At 46.9% G+C, this 13,427-nt stretch overlaps 1 protein-coding gene across 2 annotated transcripts in view; it reads left to right on the plus strand.

Moving 5' to 3' along the window:
* Positions 1-13,427, plus strand: part of GRK4 (G protein-coupled receptor kinase 4) — a 105,471-nt gene that overhangs the window by 64,000 nt on the left and 28,044 nt on the right. For both annotated transcript variants that reach the window (XM_061191901.1, XM_061191902.1), the window contains exon 10: positions 8,002-8,039. In XM_061191901.1, the coding sequence (XP_061047884.1) occupies positions 8,002-8,039 (38 nt within the window). The remainder of the gene's footprint in view (positions 1-8,001; positions 8,040-13,427) is intronic.

The raw sequence follows: 13,427 nt of genomic DNA on the forward strand, positions 1-13,427 counted from the left end.
TACATTCCCGCCCCCTTTAAACAAGGACCTGTTAAAGCACGGCTTGCATGCTTCAAAGGAGAGGGGTTCTTATGTACTCTTACCTATTTTCAGAGATTTCCACTTGACAGATTTTATCAGACCAGGTCCTAGAGAGATGGTCTGGCTTTTTGCACAGAGACAGTACAAATAAAAATGCTCTACTATTTCAGCAGTTTAAAGGTCCGAAAAGAGGGGGCACTCAGGCTGGGCTTTAAGCATCCTTAGGGAAGAGCTTGTCACCAGTCAGAATTGAGAGCCTCGGGCAACCTTGCCCTCCTGCCCACAGAGCTGCCTTGAGAGCCCCGGTAGGGTAGCGTGGGGAGTGCGCGGCCTTCAAGTGCAGCCTCCAGCCTCCATGGAGGCATCGAGGCAGATGCTGCAATGCAGTTAAGGAGTCTCCCAAAGAGGGGCCTGCGTTTCGTGAGCAATTAAATGTAATGGATTAATGCTTCAAATTAGGCCAAGGCCTGATCAGGGAAGGCTTCCTGGAGGAGCTGGAACTTAGATTGCAGCTTGGAAGGATGGCTAAGAAGATCTGGGCAGGGGGAAGAGGGTGGTTCTTCCAGGGGAGACATGAGCTGAGACGTGAGTTGTGTTTGCATCTTGGAGAAAGTGAACAGAGGAGTGTGACTAAACCAGAGCATTTGTAAAGAGAGTGGGAAGGAAGGAGCAAGCGTGTGTGGCTTTTCTGTTGCCTACCAGGCCCTAGGCTGTGCCTTTTTACATTTATTTATTTGGAGAAAAGCTTAAGAAGTTAGTAAAAAGCCATAGCATCCTTGAGGGCCTTTTATTCCAGACATAATTTTCCTGGAGTGTTTCACTTCTTTTCTCTATACTTCTCTCCTGTCATTCAGATAAAGTGCCTGAAACAACCAGCGATGAAAGGAGCCCCAGGCTGAGTACAGCCCAGGCCGGGCTGCTGGGCAGCCTTTCTGGGGATGGTGTTCTTTGCTTTCTGTTGTTTTTGGTGCTTGTTTGTTTGTTTGTTTGTTTGGCTGTGCCGCGTGGCTTGTGGGATCTTAGTTCCTCAACCAGGGACTGAACCAGGGCCCTTGGCAGTGAAAGCATGGAGTCCTAACCACTGGACCGCCAGGGAATTCCCTCTGTCGTTTTGATAGTGTGATTTCTTTTAAATTATAAGAGTTTTTTTTCATAAAAAAGTACAATATGTATACAGGTAGATATGGCAGAAAGACTATGAAAATTTTAAAGAGTTGGCTTCTGAAAATGTTTTCAGTTTTGCCACTATGGAAAACAGTATGGAGTTTCCTTTAAAAAAAAATTAAAAATAGAACACCCATATGATCCAGAGATCCCACTCCTGGGTACATAGCTAAAAAAAAAAAAGTCAGACTCATAGAAATAGAGTAGAAAAGTGGTTTCCAGGGGCTAGAGGGTGGGAGAACTCAGGACTCCGTCAGTTCTATTCCGTTGGTCTGTGTCTGTGCTCCTGCCTGTTCTACACTGTCTTGATTACTGCACCTTGGTAGTCAGTTGTGAAATTGGGAGATATGAAGTCTCTGAGTTTGTTCTTCTTTTTCAAGATATTTTGGCTATTCTGGGTCCTTTGCATTTCCATATGAATGTTAGGATCAGCTTGTCAGTTTCTGTTAAAAAAAAAAGAAATATATGTGTGTATATATATATGTATACGTATATATATGTATGTATGTATATTTTGCCTGCTAAGGATTGCATTGAATCTATAGATCAATTTGGGGATAATGGATATCTTAACCATATTGAATTTTCTGATCTATGAACACAGAATGTCTTTCCATTTATTTAGATGTTCTTTAATTTCTCTCAGCAATGTTTTGTAGTTTTCAGTATATAAGTCTTGTACTTTTTTTTGTTAAATTTATTCTTGAGTGTTTGATTCTTTTTGTTAGTATTTCAAATGCAATTGTTTTCTTAATTTCATTTTGGATTGTTTATTGCTAGTATGTAGAAATCCCATCAATTTCTGGGTAATGATCTTGTGTCCTTGCTGAACTCTCATTAGCTTTAGGAGTTTACTGTGAATTCCTTAGGGTTTTCTACATACAGAATCATGTCGTCTGTGAATGAAGACAGTAAAGCCCGTGTATGTTTATTTTTCCTCCCCACTAGAATCCTGCTGCTTCTGTTGGTACTTCATGAGAGGGAAGTTTTGGATAGATGTACAAAACCTTGAGTCAGTGCACCCTCATGAGTCTTCTGAAACAGACTGGAACAATCAATAGTTAAAAATCTGCCTGGTAAATGCTGTTTGTATTTATAGACGGTGAATATAGAGAAAGCAATTTGAGATTGATGTCCCAGAGGCCAGCTCTCTCATCAGGTATCCTAATGTCACTATCAGAGGCAGAATCTGAGCTATAGTTTACAGAGCTTGTATACTATAGGGTCAAGCCGAAGACTGTCGTTCTTTTATCGTGAGGCACGTGGAGGCTGTGGTTTCTCAGGGATGTTCAGTAGACGAGAAGGCCTTCGGTTACTACTTGCTTACTAAGGTTTGGTGTTGTTTTGCGTTTTCTCTTTGCATAGATTCTTTTTTTTTTTCATGCATATATGTCTTTTTTTTCTTTTTTTTTTAAATTAATTAATTAATTTATTTATTTTTGGCTGTGTTGGGTCTTCGTTTCTGTGCGAGGGCTTTCTCTAGTTGCACCAAGCGGGGGCCACTCTTCATCGTGGTGCACGGGCCTCTCACTATTGCGGCCTCTCTTGTTGCGGAGCACACGTTCCAGACGCACAGGCTCAGTAGTTGTGGCTCACGGGCCTAGTTGCTCCGCGGCATGTGGGATCGTCCCAGACCAGGGCTCGAACCCGTGCCCCCTGCATTGGCAGGCAGACTCTCAACCACTGCACCACCAGGGAAGCCCTCTTTGCATAGATTCTTTAGGTTACAAGTTCAGTTCTCAGATTGGGAGTTAAATTTTGTTACTTATCTCAACCATTAAATCAATTATTTTGCATTGTCTTTGTGGAAAATAAAATTTCTAATCCAGAACCTTATCAAGATGTTTCTCTGCAGCGACAGCTTCATGGTCGCTCTTTTTCTGATAAACCCACTGTTCCGTGCCAGTCTCAGCCCACTGGTAACCAGCGTTGTGGCTGGACCCGCCTTGTGGTTCTTACTATGATTGCAGGACACCCTCAGCAACAACCATCAGGAGATGTTGAAAGAGACAAGGTTTATTACTTACAGGGCCTGGAAATTACGGCCAGGTGGGGCAGGGGAAGAAGCATGAGTGTGGGTTTGGGAGTCTACTTTTATTGGGGTCTAGAGCAGGGGCCTAGGGTTTCAAGGGGGGCTCACCGTTTACTGGTGAATGTAAAACGTGAGAGCGAGAATTTAAAGCACAGGAAGAGAAAAGGCAAGGCACCCAAATGGTCACTTATGGAAATCAACCAAGGTCTCTCTAACAAAAATAAAGACGCCTCAGTGGGGGTGTGGGCAGTGGCTGGCAGTGTGTTGGTCTCTAGCCAGTGGCTGGCAGTGTGTTTATTAGAGATAGCCCTCTTTCAAGTGGATTTCTCGGCAATCAAAGCTCAAGCCGGGCACTTGCTTTCCGAAAAGAGAAAGACCGGTCTGCAGGGCTCATGCTACATCCACAAGCTGGAAGTGGCTGTGGAATCCAGGAGAATCATTTATGGTTTAATGAAATTCTGGAAGATAATCTCCTTGTCCTAAAAGTGACTCTAGTGAGATGGTCTCTCCAGCGTTCAGACCAGGTGTTTTCCTGGCACTGGACCTGACCACCACGGCATCTTTCAGGAGCTCTGGGTGCATTTGGATACTTTGCGCTACTCATGGGAGTTGGGAGTGAGTTGACAGGCGGCTTTCTGAAGGATCAGAAACAGCTCCTTTGTGTTCTGAGAGCGACACTACATGGCAAGGCGGGTACGTGTGACTCAGAGTGATTAGGCTGGCTTCTGGGAAGAGTGCGGGGTTTGTTAAGATTTGTAATTATTTAAAACCAAAGCTCCACCTCCTGCTTTCTTAGAGGAGGAAGGACGCAGCCGTTGCTTTGGGAGGAGGTGTGTTCAGCGTAGGGTCCCTGGAGATGCACCTGGGGCTGGGTGCTCACACGCGGTTACACAGCAGCGTCCGTGTCCGCCAGCAGGAGGGGTGACTCAGGCAGGGTGATTCCTGCAGAGTCGGAGCTCGTCATGGCGAACACATTGAACTCTGGCTTTGTTTCCGTGTATCACTGTGCTTAGAGAAAACCACCCCCTCTGATATGAGTAGCAAAAAATGCTGCTGGCTTCGGTCAAAATCGATACCAATAACATTCACTAGTAGAACACGTAACAGTTTCAGAGCACTTTGACATGCACTGTCATCTCATCTCATCTTCCCAACAGTCTTGTGAGGAAGGCATCACGTCCATGTACCTTCCTGGTGAGTGATGGGTACCCGGTGAGGTCCTGTGTTCTGCCCTCTTCTCCGTAACAGGAGGGGCAAGGGGAACCTCTTCTTGGTTGGACTGTTACATTTCTGAAGAGACTTGACTCTGACTTATCCTGTATTAAACAAGATTTGAATCATGACACTTCCACTTGTCTGGAATGCTGTAGTTGGAAATGATCAAGAGAAAATGCCATTAGAAATTACACTAAGGGAGGGGGACGTCTAGCTGTGCATTGGATGAATTGTGGATTGGAAAGCAGGTGACTCTTCCCCACTCTAAGGAGAATGCAGCTGGTGTGCAGGAGAACAATGGGGAGAGGGGAACAGTTCAGACCTGTAATTTGTTTCAGTACTGAATTGGGTCATGCAGGCCTTTAGACACTACAGATTATTGCTATCACGTCAGATTTATCAGTAGCTGAAAGGTTCATTTATTCATTCCAGAAATATGTATTGAGTCCCAGGTTTATATGCTCCTGAGCTGTGTGCTTGAAGCACGTCCTGGGGACACATCAGATTTTGAGGTCCTTGTCCTCAGGAAGCTTATAAGCTAGAAGTGCTGTGTGTGGGTGAACACATAAGTGGAGATATAATTACCATTTATGGTAAGTGCTTCAAAGGATGATCTCTCTTGTTTTCTACCCTTTTTGAAACATGGACGTTTATAGTAAGAATGGCAGATTTTAATGTTTATAGGGACCGTTAATCTGTATATGACCCACATTCTTCCAGATTGGACATTTCTGCCTCTTAGTGACTGGTTCTCTAAAAGCAATAGTAGCTAAGAAGCCCGTTTCCTGGTGGCTCTCTTAGGTCAGTTGGCCTTCTGGACAGGGCCACTGACTGACCAGGACCTCAGAGTCTTGCCCTGAGGCCAGTGGGTCATCTCTGTCTTATCCAGACTCAGGTGTGAGAAGGTTGTCATACTGTGACGTGCCTGGGCACCAACTCAAGATGGCTGTTTTCTCATCACACTCCCACCAGGAACATTGCTCCAGATGCCTTTGCATTGGAGCAGAGACAATTTTTCAACACCGTGGTTGAACTATTTAGGCCGCACTAAAGTGCTAGTTAGGCCAGAGCTCTAGACACCTTCCCTGTGGCCGTGCTGTTCTCCCCACCTCATTGCCAGCGGGTCCTCCCCACATCTGCTCACGTCTCCCTCCCGGGAGGGGCTGGGTGACTGAGGCCATCGTGGGAGACAGAGGGCGCCGGGGAGGGCAGGCCTGCCTGTCAGCCGTGGACCAGGGTGCGGCTCCAGCCTCAGTCTCCAGAAATCATCTTCAACTTCGCCATTTCCTGATAACTCATGACCCAGTAGCAGGTCGGGAAATGGGATCCAGATGGGAAAGTTCTCTTTTAACGAGAAGAGGAAGGGCACGAAGCCAGCGACCCGAGTTTCCAGGGAACCGGGACATGGAGGTAAAGGTGACTTTTAAATGGCCTGAGAGCACACCAGTTACACACCAGGCAGCAGGACAGCACCGGGGCTGGGGGATGGTGTAAAAAAGTCAGAAGACAACCTTATTTCCTTTCATCCTCAGCTTTGGTCAGACCCTCGTGTATGTGCTGAACTTAGTTTGTCTTCCTGGCTTAAGGTTATGATTAGAGCATCGCTTTTCAATACAAAAGGAGCTGAAAAGATCATCTGGTAAAACCCTTTCACTTGGTTGAGGAAACCAAGCCCCGGGGGTGAGTGACCTCAGCCGTGGTGAAGCATTCTCCCGCTGAGCGCCCTGGGCCCAAACTCAGAGAGGTGTGAACAGAACTGCGAGGCTGATGAAAAGCCTGCAGAAGTGGTTTTTGAGGGAAGGTTCAGGAAAGGACAGATACCCAGTGTGTGGTGTGGGGCAGGGTGGGAGCACGGCGGCTTTGGGATTGGTCCCAGCTTGCCGTCTGGCATCGTAGTGACCTGCTGACTTAGCTACAGCCCAAGAGTGTCTGGATGTACTCCAGAGATGCTGTGACAGTCGCAGGAGTCGGTGCGTGTCAAATGCTTAAGCACACATCTTGGCATCTGGAGAGCGTTCAGGAGGAGTTAGCTGACACCATTACTGCTACCACCGTGATTATTCTGTGCAGTACATACAGCGCACCTCCTTTTGGAACAGGTGGCTGGCGCTGGACCTGACAGCTGAGAGTGGTACTGGCGGCAGTTGTTAGGTCAGGCTTCTCACGTTTCAACGAGCCGGTCCCGGGACCAGGCGAGGATGCGGGTCGGCCATCAGTAGGTCTCGGGCGGGCCCTCGATTTGCTTCCAGCCAGCTCCCGAGTGGTGCTGGCCCTCGCTCAGAGCATCTGGGCTTTAGGAAGTCTCGAGAGACGTTTGAAGTAAGGTGGGTGGGCAGCTGTCCTGTTGATGTGGAGTGCGGCTGTGAATGTTGCATACAGGGAGGGTTACTTTGTTTTCAACTGCATTTCCTAGGATTTTTTTAAATACAGAAAAGAATGAAAGAAAAAACAAGGGTGTGCACATGGCTGGACAGTGCAAGCAGAAGGCACCCGTTCCCGCCCCTCTGCTCCCCAGGGAGACCAGTGACGGTGGCAGGGGCGTCTTTCCAGAGAATGTTTCTATGCAGCGACCCATGCCCACATTCTTGATTCTCTGAGCTTCTGGGCAGGATAACTTCTCGTGTCTCTTCTGGGGTGTGGTTTCTGACCCCGGGAGGCGTTACAGTCACTGCAGCCCCTGGGCGGGTGGGCTGGGAGCGCCCCCTTGAGACCAGCCTCCTCTGAGCGGCTGCTCTCTTCTGCTGGCTCTGTCCCCTCTGTAGGTTCCAGTGACGCGGCCACAGATGGAGGGGTGATGCTCAGGAAGATGGATTCTTGTGACAGGGCCACACTTGAAATCAGAGTTAAATATAAATCCTTTGAAAACTAATTTTCTTCTCTCTAAGGGAAAAAACAAGTAGTTTGAGATATCACACTTAAGATATTGTCGTCTTTGGTGAGACACACTTATTTGCAGTTTGTGGCGTCGCCCTGCCTTCGCAGGAACCGTGATCAGCAGTCACTGCTGCGGGTTATGTGCTCGCTGCCACGAGGCCTGGTCTTGCCCAGACCCTGCGCAGCCCGGGGAGTGGGCGGCTGCTGGGCGCTGTGTCTTGCAGGTGAGGACACAGGCTTGGAGAGGTTGAGGCCACAGAGCTGGTAAGTGGCAGAGCCAGGATCTGAATCCATGCCTGTCTGACCCCCCAATGGAATTCTTCTAGTATGGGGAATGTTCAGTTGTTGACGTTTTAAACAGTATATTAATGACGAGAGAAATGGAGCCGCGTTCCTTAGGGGCCAACCCCTCACCACGGGGCTGCGCGCTCACGGCCGGAACGTCTTCCCTTAAGTCTGCAGAACGGTGTGCTTTGTGCGCGTTGTCTGTAGGATCTTCCTCCTTCACGTGGCCACTGGAGCCTCGTGACGACACCAAGGGCTCACCACTGGACCCACAGAGGGGGTTCTGTTACCTGCCTTTCTTGCCGTTGCTCAGAGCACAGAGGTGTCTGTGGGTCTTTCCTCTGGTGCCGACGGATCCCAGCGTCAAATTCCGAATAACTGACTTTCTGTTGTTGTTTCTTCCCTTGCAGAGACTTAAAGCCTGAGAATATTCTCCTCGATGATCATGGTGAGTGAGCGAGCCTTTCCCGTCCACAGCATAGACGTTGTTAACAGGGACTCGGGGACGGAAAGTTAGTGTGCACTTAGCCAGTTAGTGCGGAGGGGGAGCCGCAACAGGAGGAGACGCCCTTCGGTGTGTGCCCGTTTAAAGACAGAATGGACGGACTTCCCTGGCGGTCCAGTGGTTAGGACTCCACGCTTCCACCGCAGGGGGCTTGGGTTCGATTCCCAGTTGGGGAACTAAGATCTCACAAGCCGTGCGGTGTGGCAAAAAAAAAAAAAAAAATAGAACGGAGATGTCATCGTTATTCCCCTGTATCTAGGCAAGAAGCAGAGATGGTTCTAATTTTCAGTTAAACTCAAAGGAAGAACATTTTCCCCTCCCTTATTTCTTGCTGTTCGCCCACCTCTTGCTTTATTCTCAGTGGTGTGTCCATGCCCTCCTAAACCCTGGCTACTCTCGGGGGCCGCCCTCCCTGCAGAGCATGGGTCGGAGCAGGCGTGGGGCTGGGGGCCCTCGGGGGCAGCCAGAGGATGGACGGCCCGCTGGCAGGCCCACTGCGGCCAGGTGTTGACCAGCGGCCCCGGGGTGGCGTCGGGAGGGAGCTGTCTTCGGGGGATTGTTGTGGTGGTCTCAGGACTCTCACGGTCCAGTGGAGAATGAGCCCAGGCCGGCGTGGCTCCTGCAGAGGAGGAGAGGGGCGGCGGCATTGAGGGCAAAGAATCCTGAAGGCGGACGTGGGGCGCGTTCAGTGCAAAGACTCCTCTGATGCTTCTGCCACGTGCTTCCCGCGTGGTGCCTGACACGTGTGCACAGAGCAGCCACCTGTGCGGAGGGAGTGGAGTCTCGCTTCGTGGGAGGTGATGCTGAGATTTGGAAGAGTGTTGCCCAAGGGCCTGTTCACAGCTTTGGGCTCTGAGCCCGTGGTTCATTCCTTGTGCTGTGCTGTTAACCAGAGCGGGGATTCATGCCCCGTGTGGGGTTGAGGAGTGTCTCCAGGAGATGTTGTTAACTGGGAAAGAGTGAGGTGAGAGCAGCGTGCAGTGTGCTTCCTCTTGTGTAAAAAGGGGAAAATGATCAGGGATATTTGTATTTGCTTGTATATACGTAAAGACACAAAAAAAGAGTCATTAGAAACTATGAAGAGGGACTTCCCTGGTGGCGCAGTGCTTAGGAATCCTCCTGCCCACGCAGGGGACACGGGTTCGAGCCCTGGTCCAGGAAGATCCCACATGCCGTGGAGCAACTAAGCCCGTGCGCCACAACTTCTGAGCCTGCGCTGTAGAGCACGAGAGCCACAACTACTGAAGCCCACACACTGCAACTACTGAAGCCCATGCGCCTAGAGCCCGTGCTCCGCAACAAGAGAAGCCACCGCAATGAGAAGTCTGCACACAGCAACGAAGACCCAATGCAGCTAAAAATAAATAAATAAATTAATTAATTTTTTAAAAAAGGAGCAATAAGCTGCAACCAAAGGGTTTTTTTTTTTTTTTGAAGTGCAAAAACATCTAAACGATTTGCCACGAACATGTTTAGAAATTAAGGTATGTTGGGACTTCCCTGGTGGTCCAGTGGTAAAGAATCCGCCTTCCAATGCAGGGGACATGGGTTTGAGCCCTGGTCGGGGAAGATTCCACATGCCGTGGAGCAGCTAAGCCCGTGCGCCACGACGACTGAGCCTGTGCTCTAGAGCCCGTGAGCCACGACTGCTGAGCCCACATGCCACAACTACTGAAGCCCGCATGCCTAGAGCCCGTGCTCTGCAACAAGAGAAGCCACCGCAATGAGAAGCCTGTGCACCGCAACGAAGAGTAGTCCCCACTCGCCGCAACTAGAGAAAGCCCACGCGCAGCAATGCAGACCCAACGCAGCCAAAAATAAATAAATAAAAAATAAATAAATTTATAAAAAATAAAAAGAAACTATTAAGAGTTAAAATAGCATAGGGGGAGCAGACTTTCCAGTCATACTGACACCTTTATATATGTTTTTAGTATACAATTCAATTTCTGCAAAAAAACAAAAAACAAAAAAAACCCAAAACACCCACAACATGCTGGTATTTTGATTGGAACTGTGTTGAATCTATAGAAAACTTGTGGAGAACTGACATCTTAATATTGGATCATCCAATTTAGGAACGTAGTCTACAGTTCTATATGTTTGGGGCTCCTTCAGTTTCTCTCACTATTACTTTGTAGTAGTGTTCATTGTAGTACCATGTGAATATATTGCTTATTAAAAATCTTTTTTTTTTTAAGTGGACTCAAGGAAACTCCGTGCATATATTTGCAGATCTTTCTCTGCATGGCTCCCTCCTCTCCAGAACGTTATCCCACAAACTTGAGCTGATCTATCTCTCCCGTGTTCTAACTTCCGTCTTCTCAGCTTAGCAAGGCCGTCTGCTCTGCTTGGGTCCCCCGTCCTGTGCTGAGACCTAAGGGTTTCTCCCGGCTAGGATGCCAAGAAGGTTGTAGGCCCCAGCTTGCTGTTTCTCTTCTCTCAGGACTCACGGTCCGCAGCTGCCCTGGACTCAGTGTGTTTAGTGCTTTTGTGTTTTGTTTAAGAAATCTTGGCCTGAACCTCAAAATGTTTTATGTTTTATTCTAAAAACATTACTGTTGGGCTTCCCTGGTGACGCAGTGGTTGAGAATCCGCCTGCCAATGCAGGGGACCCGGGTTTGAGCCCTGGTCGGGGAAGATTCCAGATGCCGTGGAGTAGCTAAGCCTGTGCACAGTGACGACTGGGCCTGTGCTCTAGAGCCCGTGAGCCACAACTGCTGAGCCCGCATGCCACAAGTACTGAAGCCCGCACGCCTAGAGCCCGTGCTCCGCAGCAAGAGAAGCCACCGCAATGAGAAGCATGCACACCGCAACGAAGAGTAGCCCCTGCTCTCCACGACTAGAGAAAACCTGCGCGCAGCAACAAAGACCCAACACAGCCAAAAATCAATTAAATAAATAAATTAAAAATAAATAAATAAATAAATATATTACTGTTTTATCTTTCCCATTTACTTCTGTAGTCCCTCTGGAACTGATTTTTGTGCATGGTATGAAGTAGAGGTTGACACATTTTTTTCAAATATATAACCAGTTAACTAACACCATTCATCGCAAAGATCATCTAGTCCCCTTTTCTTTGGAGTGTCACATTTTACATAAACCTAGTGTCTCTATATGTGTGGATCTGTCTCTGGACTCTATAGTTTCCTTGGTCATTTTATTCATCCTTGAACCAGCACCATAGCCCTTAACCACTGAAGCTTTCTAGTGAGTCTTGATTTCTGTTCAAGTCCTCCAGCATCATTACTGTTCTTCAAGATTACCTGAGCTATTCTTAGACTCCTTCATTTCCAGATGATTTTTTATAATTGGTCAATTTCTAGAGGGGAAAGCAACAATGTATTGGGATTTTGATTGAAATTGTATTGAATTATAGAATAATTTTCAGAGAATTAATTAATATCGAATCTTTGAATTTATGAACATAGTATACAGTTCTACGCATTTGGGTCTCTTAAGTTCTCTCAATATCACTTTGTAGTTTCATTGTAAAGTTCTTACACATTTTTGTTATTTGATGTTTTTTAATGGTATTGCTCTTAAAACTTCATTTTCTATTTACCTGTTGCTGGTATTTCAAAATACAGTTTCCCCTAGGATTTACATTTTACATTAGTGTGTGAGACGTTGTGACAACTGATGAACCAATATTGGTACAGTATTATTAACTAAAGTCCACAGCACGTATGAGGGTTCATTCTGTGTTTTACACATTCTGTGGGTCTTGACAAATGTGAAATGATATATGTTCATTATCGTATCTTATGGAGTAGTTTCACTGCCCTAAAAATTCTCTGTGCTCCACGTGTTCATCCCTTCCCCACCCCCAACCCCTGGCAACCACTGATGTTGTCACTGTCTCCATAGTTGTACCTTTTCCAGATGTTGTAGATTTGGACTCACACAGTCTGTAGCCTTTTCAGATTGGCTTCTGTCACTTAATAACATGCATTTAAGGTTCCTCCACGTCTTTGCATGCCTCGTTAGCTCATTTCTTTTTAGTGCTGAGTAATATTTCTCTGTATGGACCACAGTTTATTTATTTTCACCTACTAAAGGATATCTTGGTGGTTTCCAAGTTTCGGTAACTGTGAGTACAGCTGCTATAAATATTTGTGTAAAGTTTATGTGGACATAAGTTTTCAGCTCTTTTGAGTAAATACCAAGGAGTGGGATTGCTGAATCATATGATGAGAGTATGTTTAGTTCTGTGAGAAACCACCAACCTGTCTTCCAGTGTGGCTGCATCATTCTGCGTTCCCAGCGGCAGTGATGCGAGTTCCTGCCGCTCCGCATCCTCGCCAGCACGTGGCGCTGTCAGCGTTGTGGATTCCGGCCGTTCTGACAGGTGTGGAGTGGGATCTAGTTTAATTTGCGTTTCCCTGATGACAGGATGTGGAGCCTCTTTTCATATGCTTACTTGCCAGATGTTTATCTTGTTTGGTGAGGTGTCTGTTCAGGTCTTCTGTCCATTTTTAATTGGGTTGTTTGTTTTCTTATTGTTGAGTTTTAAGAGTTCTGTGTTTATTTTTCATACCAGTCCTTTCCTTTAACAAATATAAATGTTTTTAAGTTTAATGAGGTCCATCTTATCAATTTTTTCTTCCGTGGTTTGTGCTTTTGGTTACAATTGCAATTGACTTTATATCCAGTGACCATGTTAAATCCACTGAATTCTAAAAGTTTGTAGACTCTTTGGATTTTCTGCAGACACCATCATGCCATCTGCACTTGGCCACTTTATGTCTGCCTTTCCAATTCTTCAGCCTTTTGTTTCTGTTTCTTGCCTCGTGACACCGGGTGGGACCTTCAATACAATGTTGGATAGAAGTTGTAATAGTGGGAATTCTTTCCTTATTTCTGATCTCAGGGGTAACCTTTCAGTGTATCACCATGAAGTATGAAATCAGATGTAGTATTTTTATAGAACTTCTCTTTCAGATTTAAGAATTTTCCTTTTAAAAAAAAATGAATGGTGGCTGAATTTTGTCAGTGCTTTTTCTACCAAAATGACTGTATATTGTTCTTTTTTCCTTTTAATATAGTTAATCCACCAGTTAATTTTCCAGTGTTAAACTAATCTTTCATTCCTGAAATAAATCCAGCTTGGGCACAGCATGCTCCCCTTACCTGGATTGCTGGATTCTGAGGAGGCCCCTCACCTCCAGCACGGTCTCTCTGGCGCACTCCACACGAGCGTTGGAATCCGAGCTGGTGTCTCCGTCCCTACAACAGTCTCCAGGGGTTCAGAAGTCTCCATTCTCGGCATCCGGCTGCTCCCAGCCTCGGTAGGCGTCCAGGTGAGAGCGGCTGGAGAGCCGCTGT

This window comes from Eubalaena glacialis, chromosome 5 (genome assembly GCF_028564815.1).
Source record: "Eubalaena glacialis isolate mEubGla1 chromosome 5, mEubGla1.1.hap2.+ XY, whole genome shotgun sequence".
Classification (NCBI taxonomy): Eukaryota; Metazoa; Chordata; class Mammalia; order Artiodactyla; family Balaenidae; genus Eubalaena; species Eubalaena glacialis.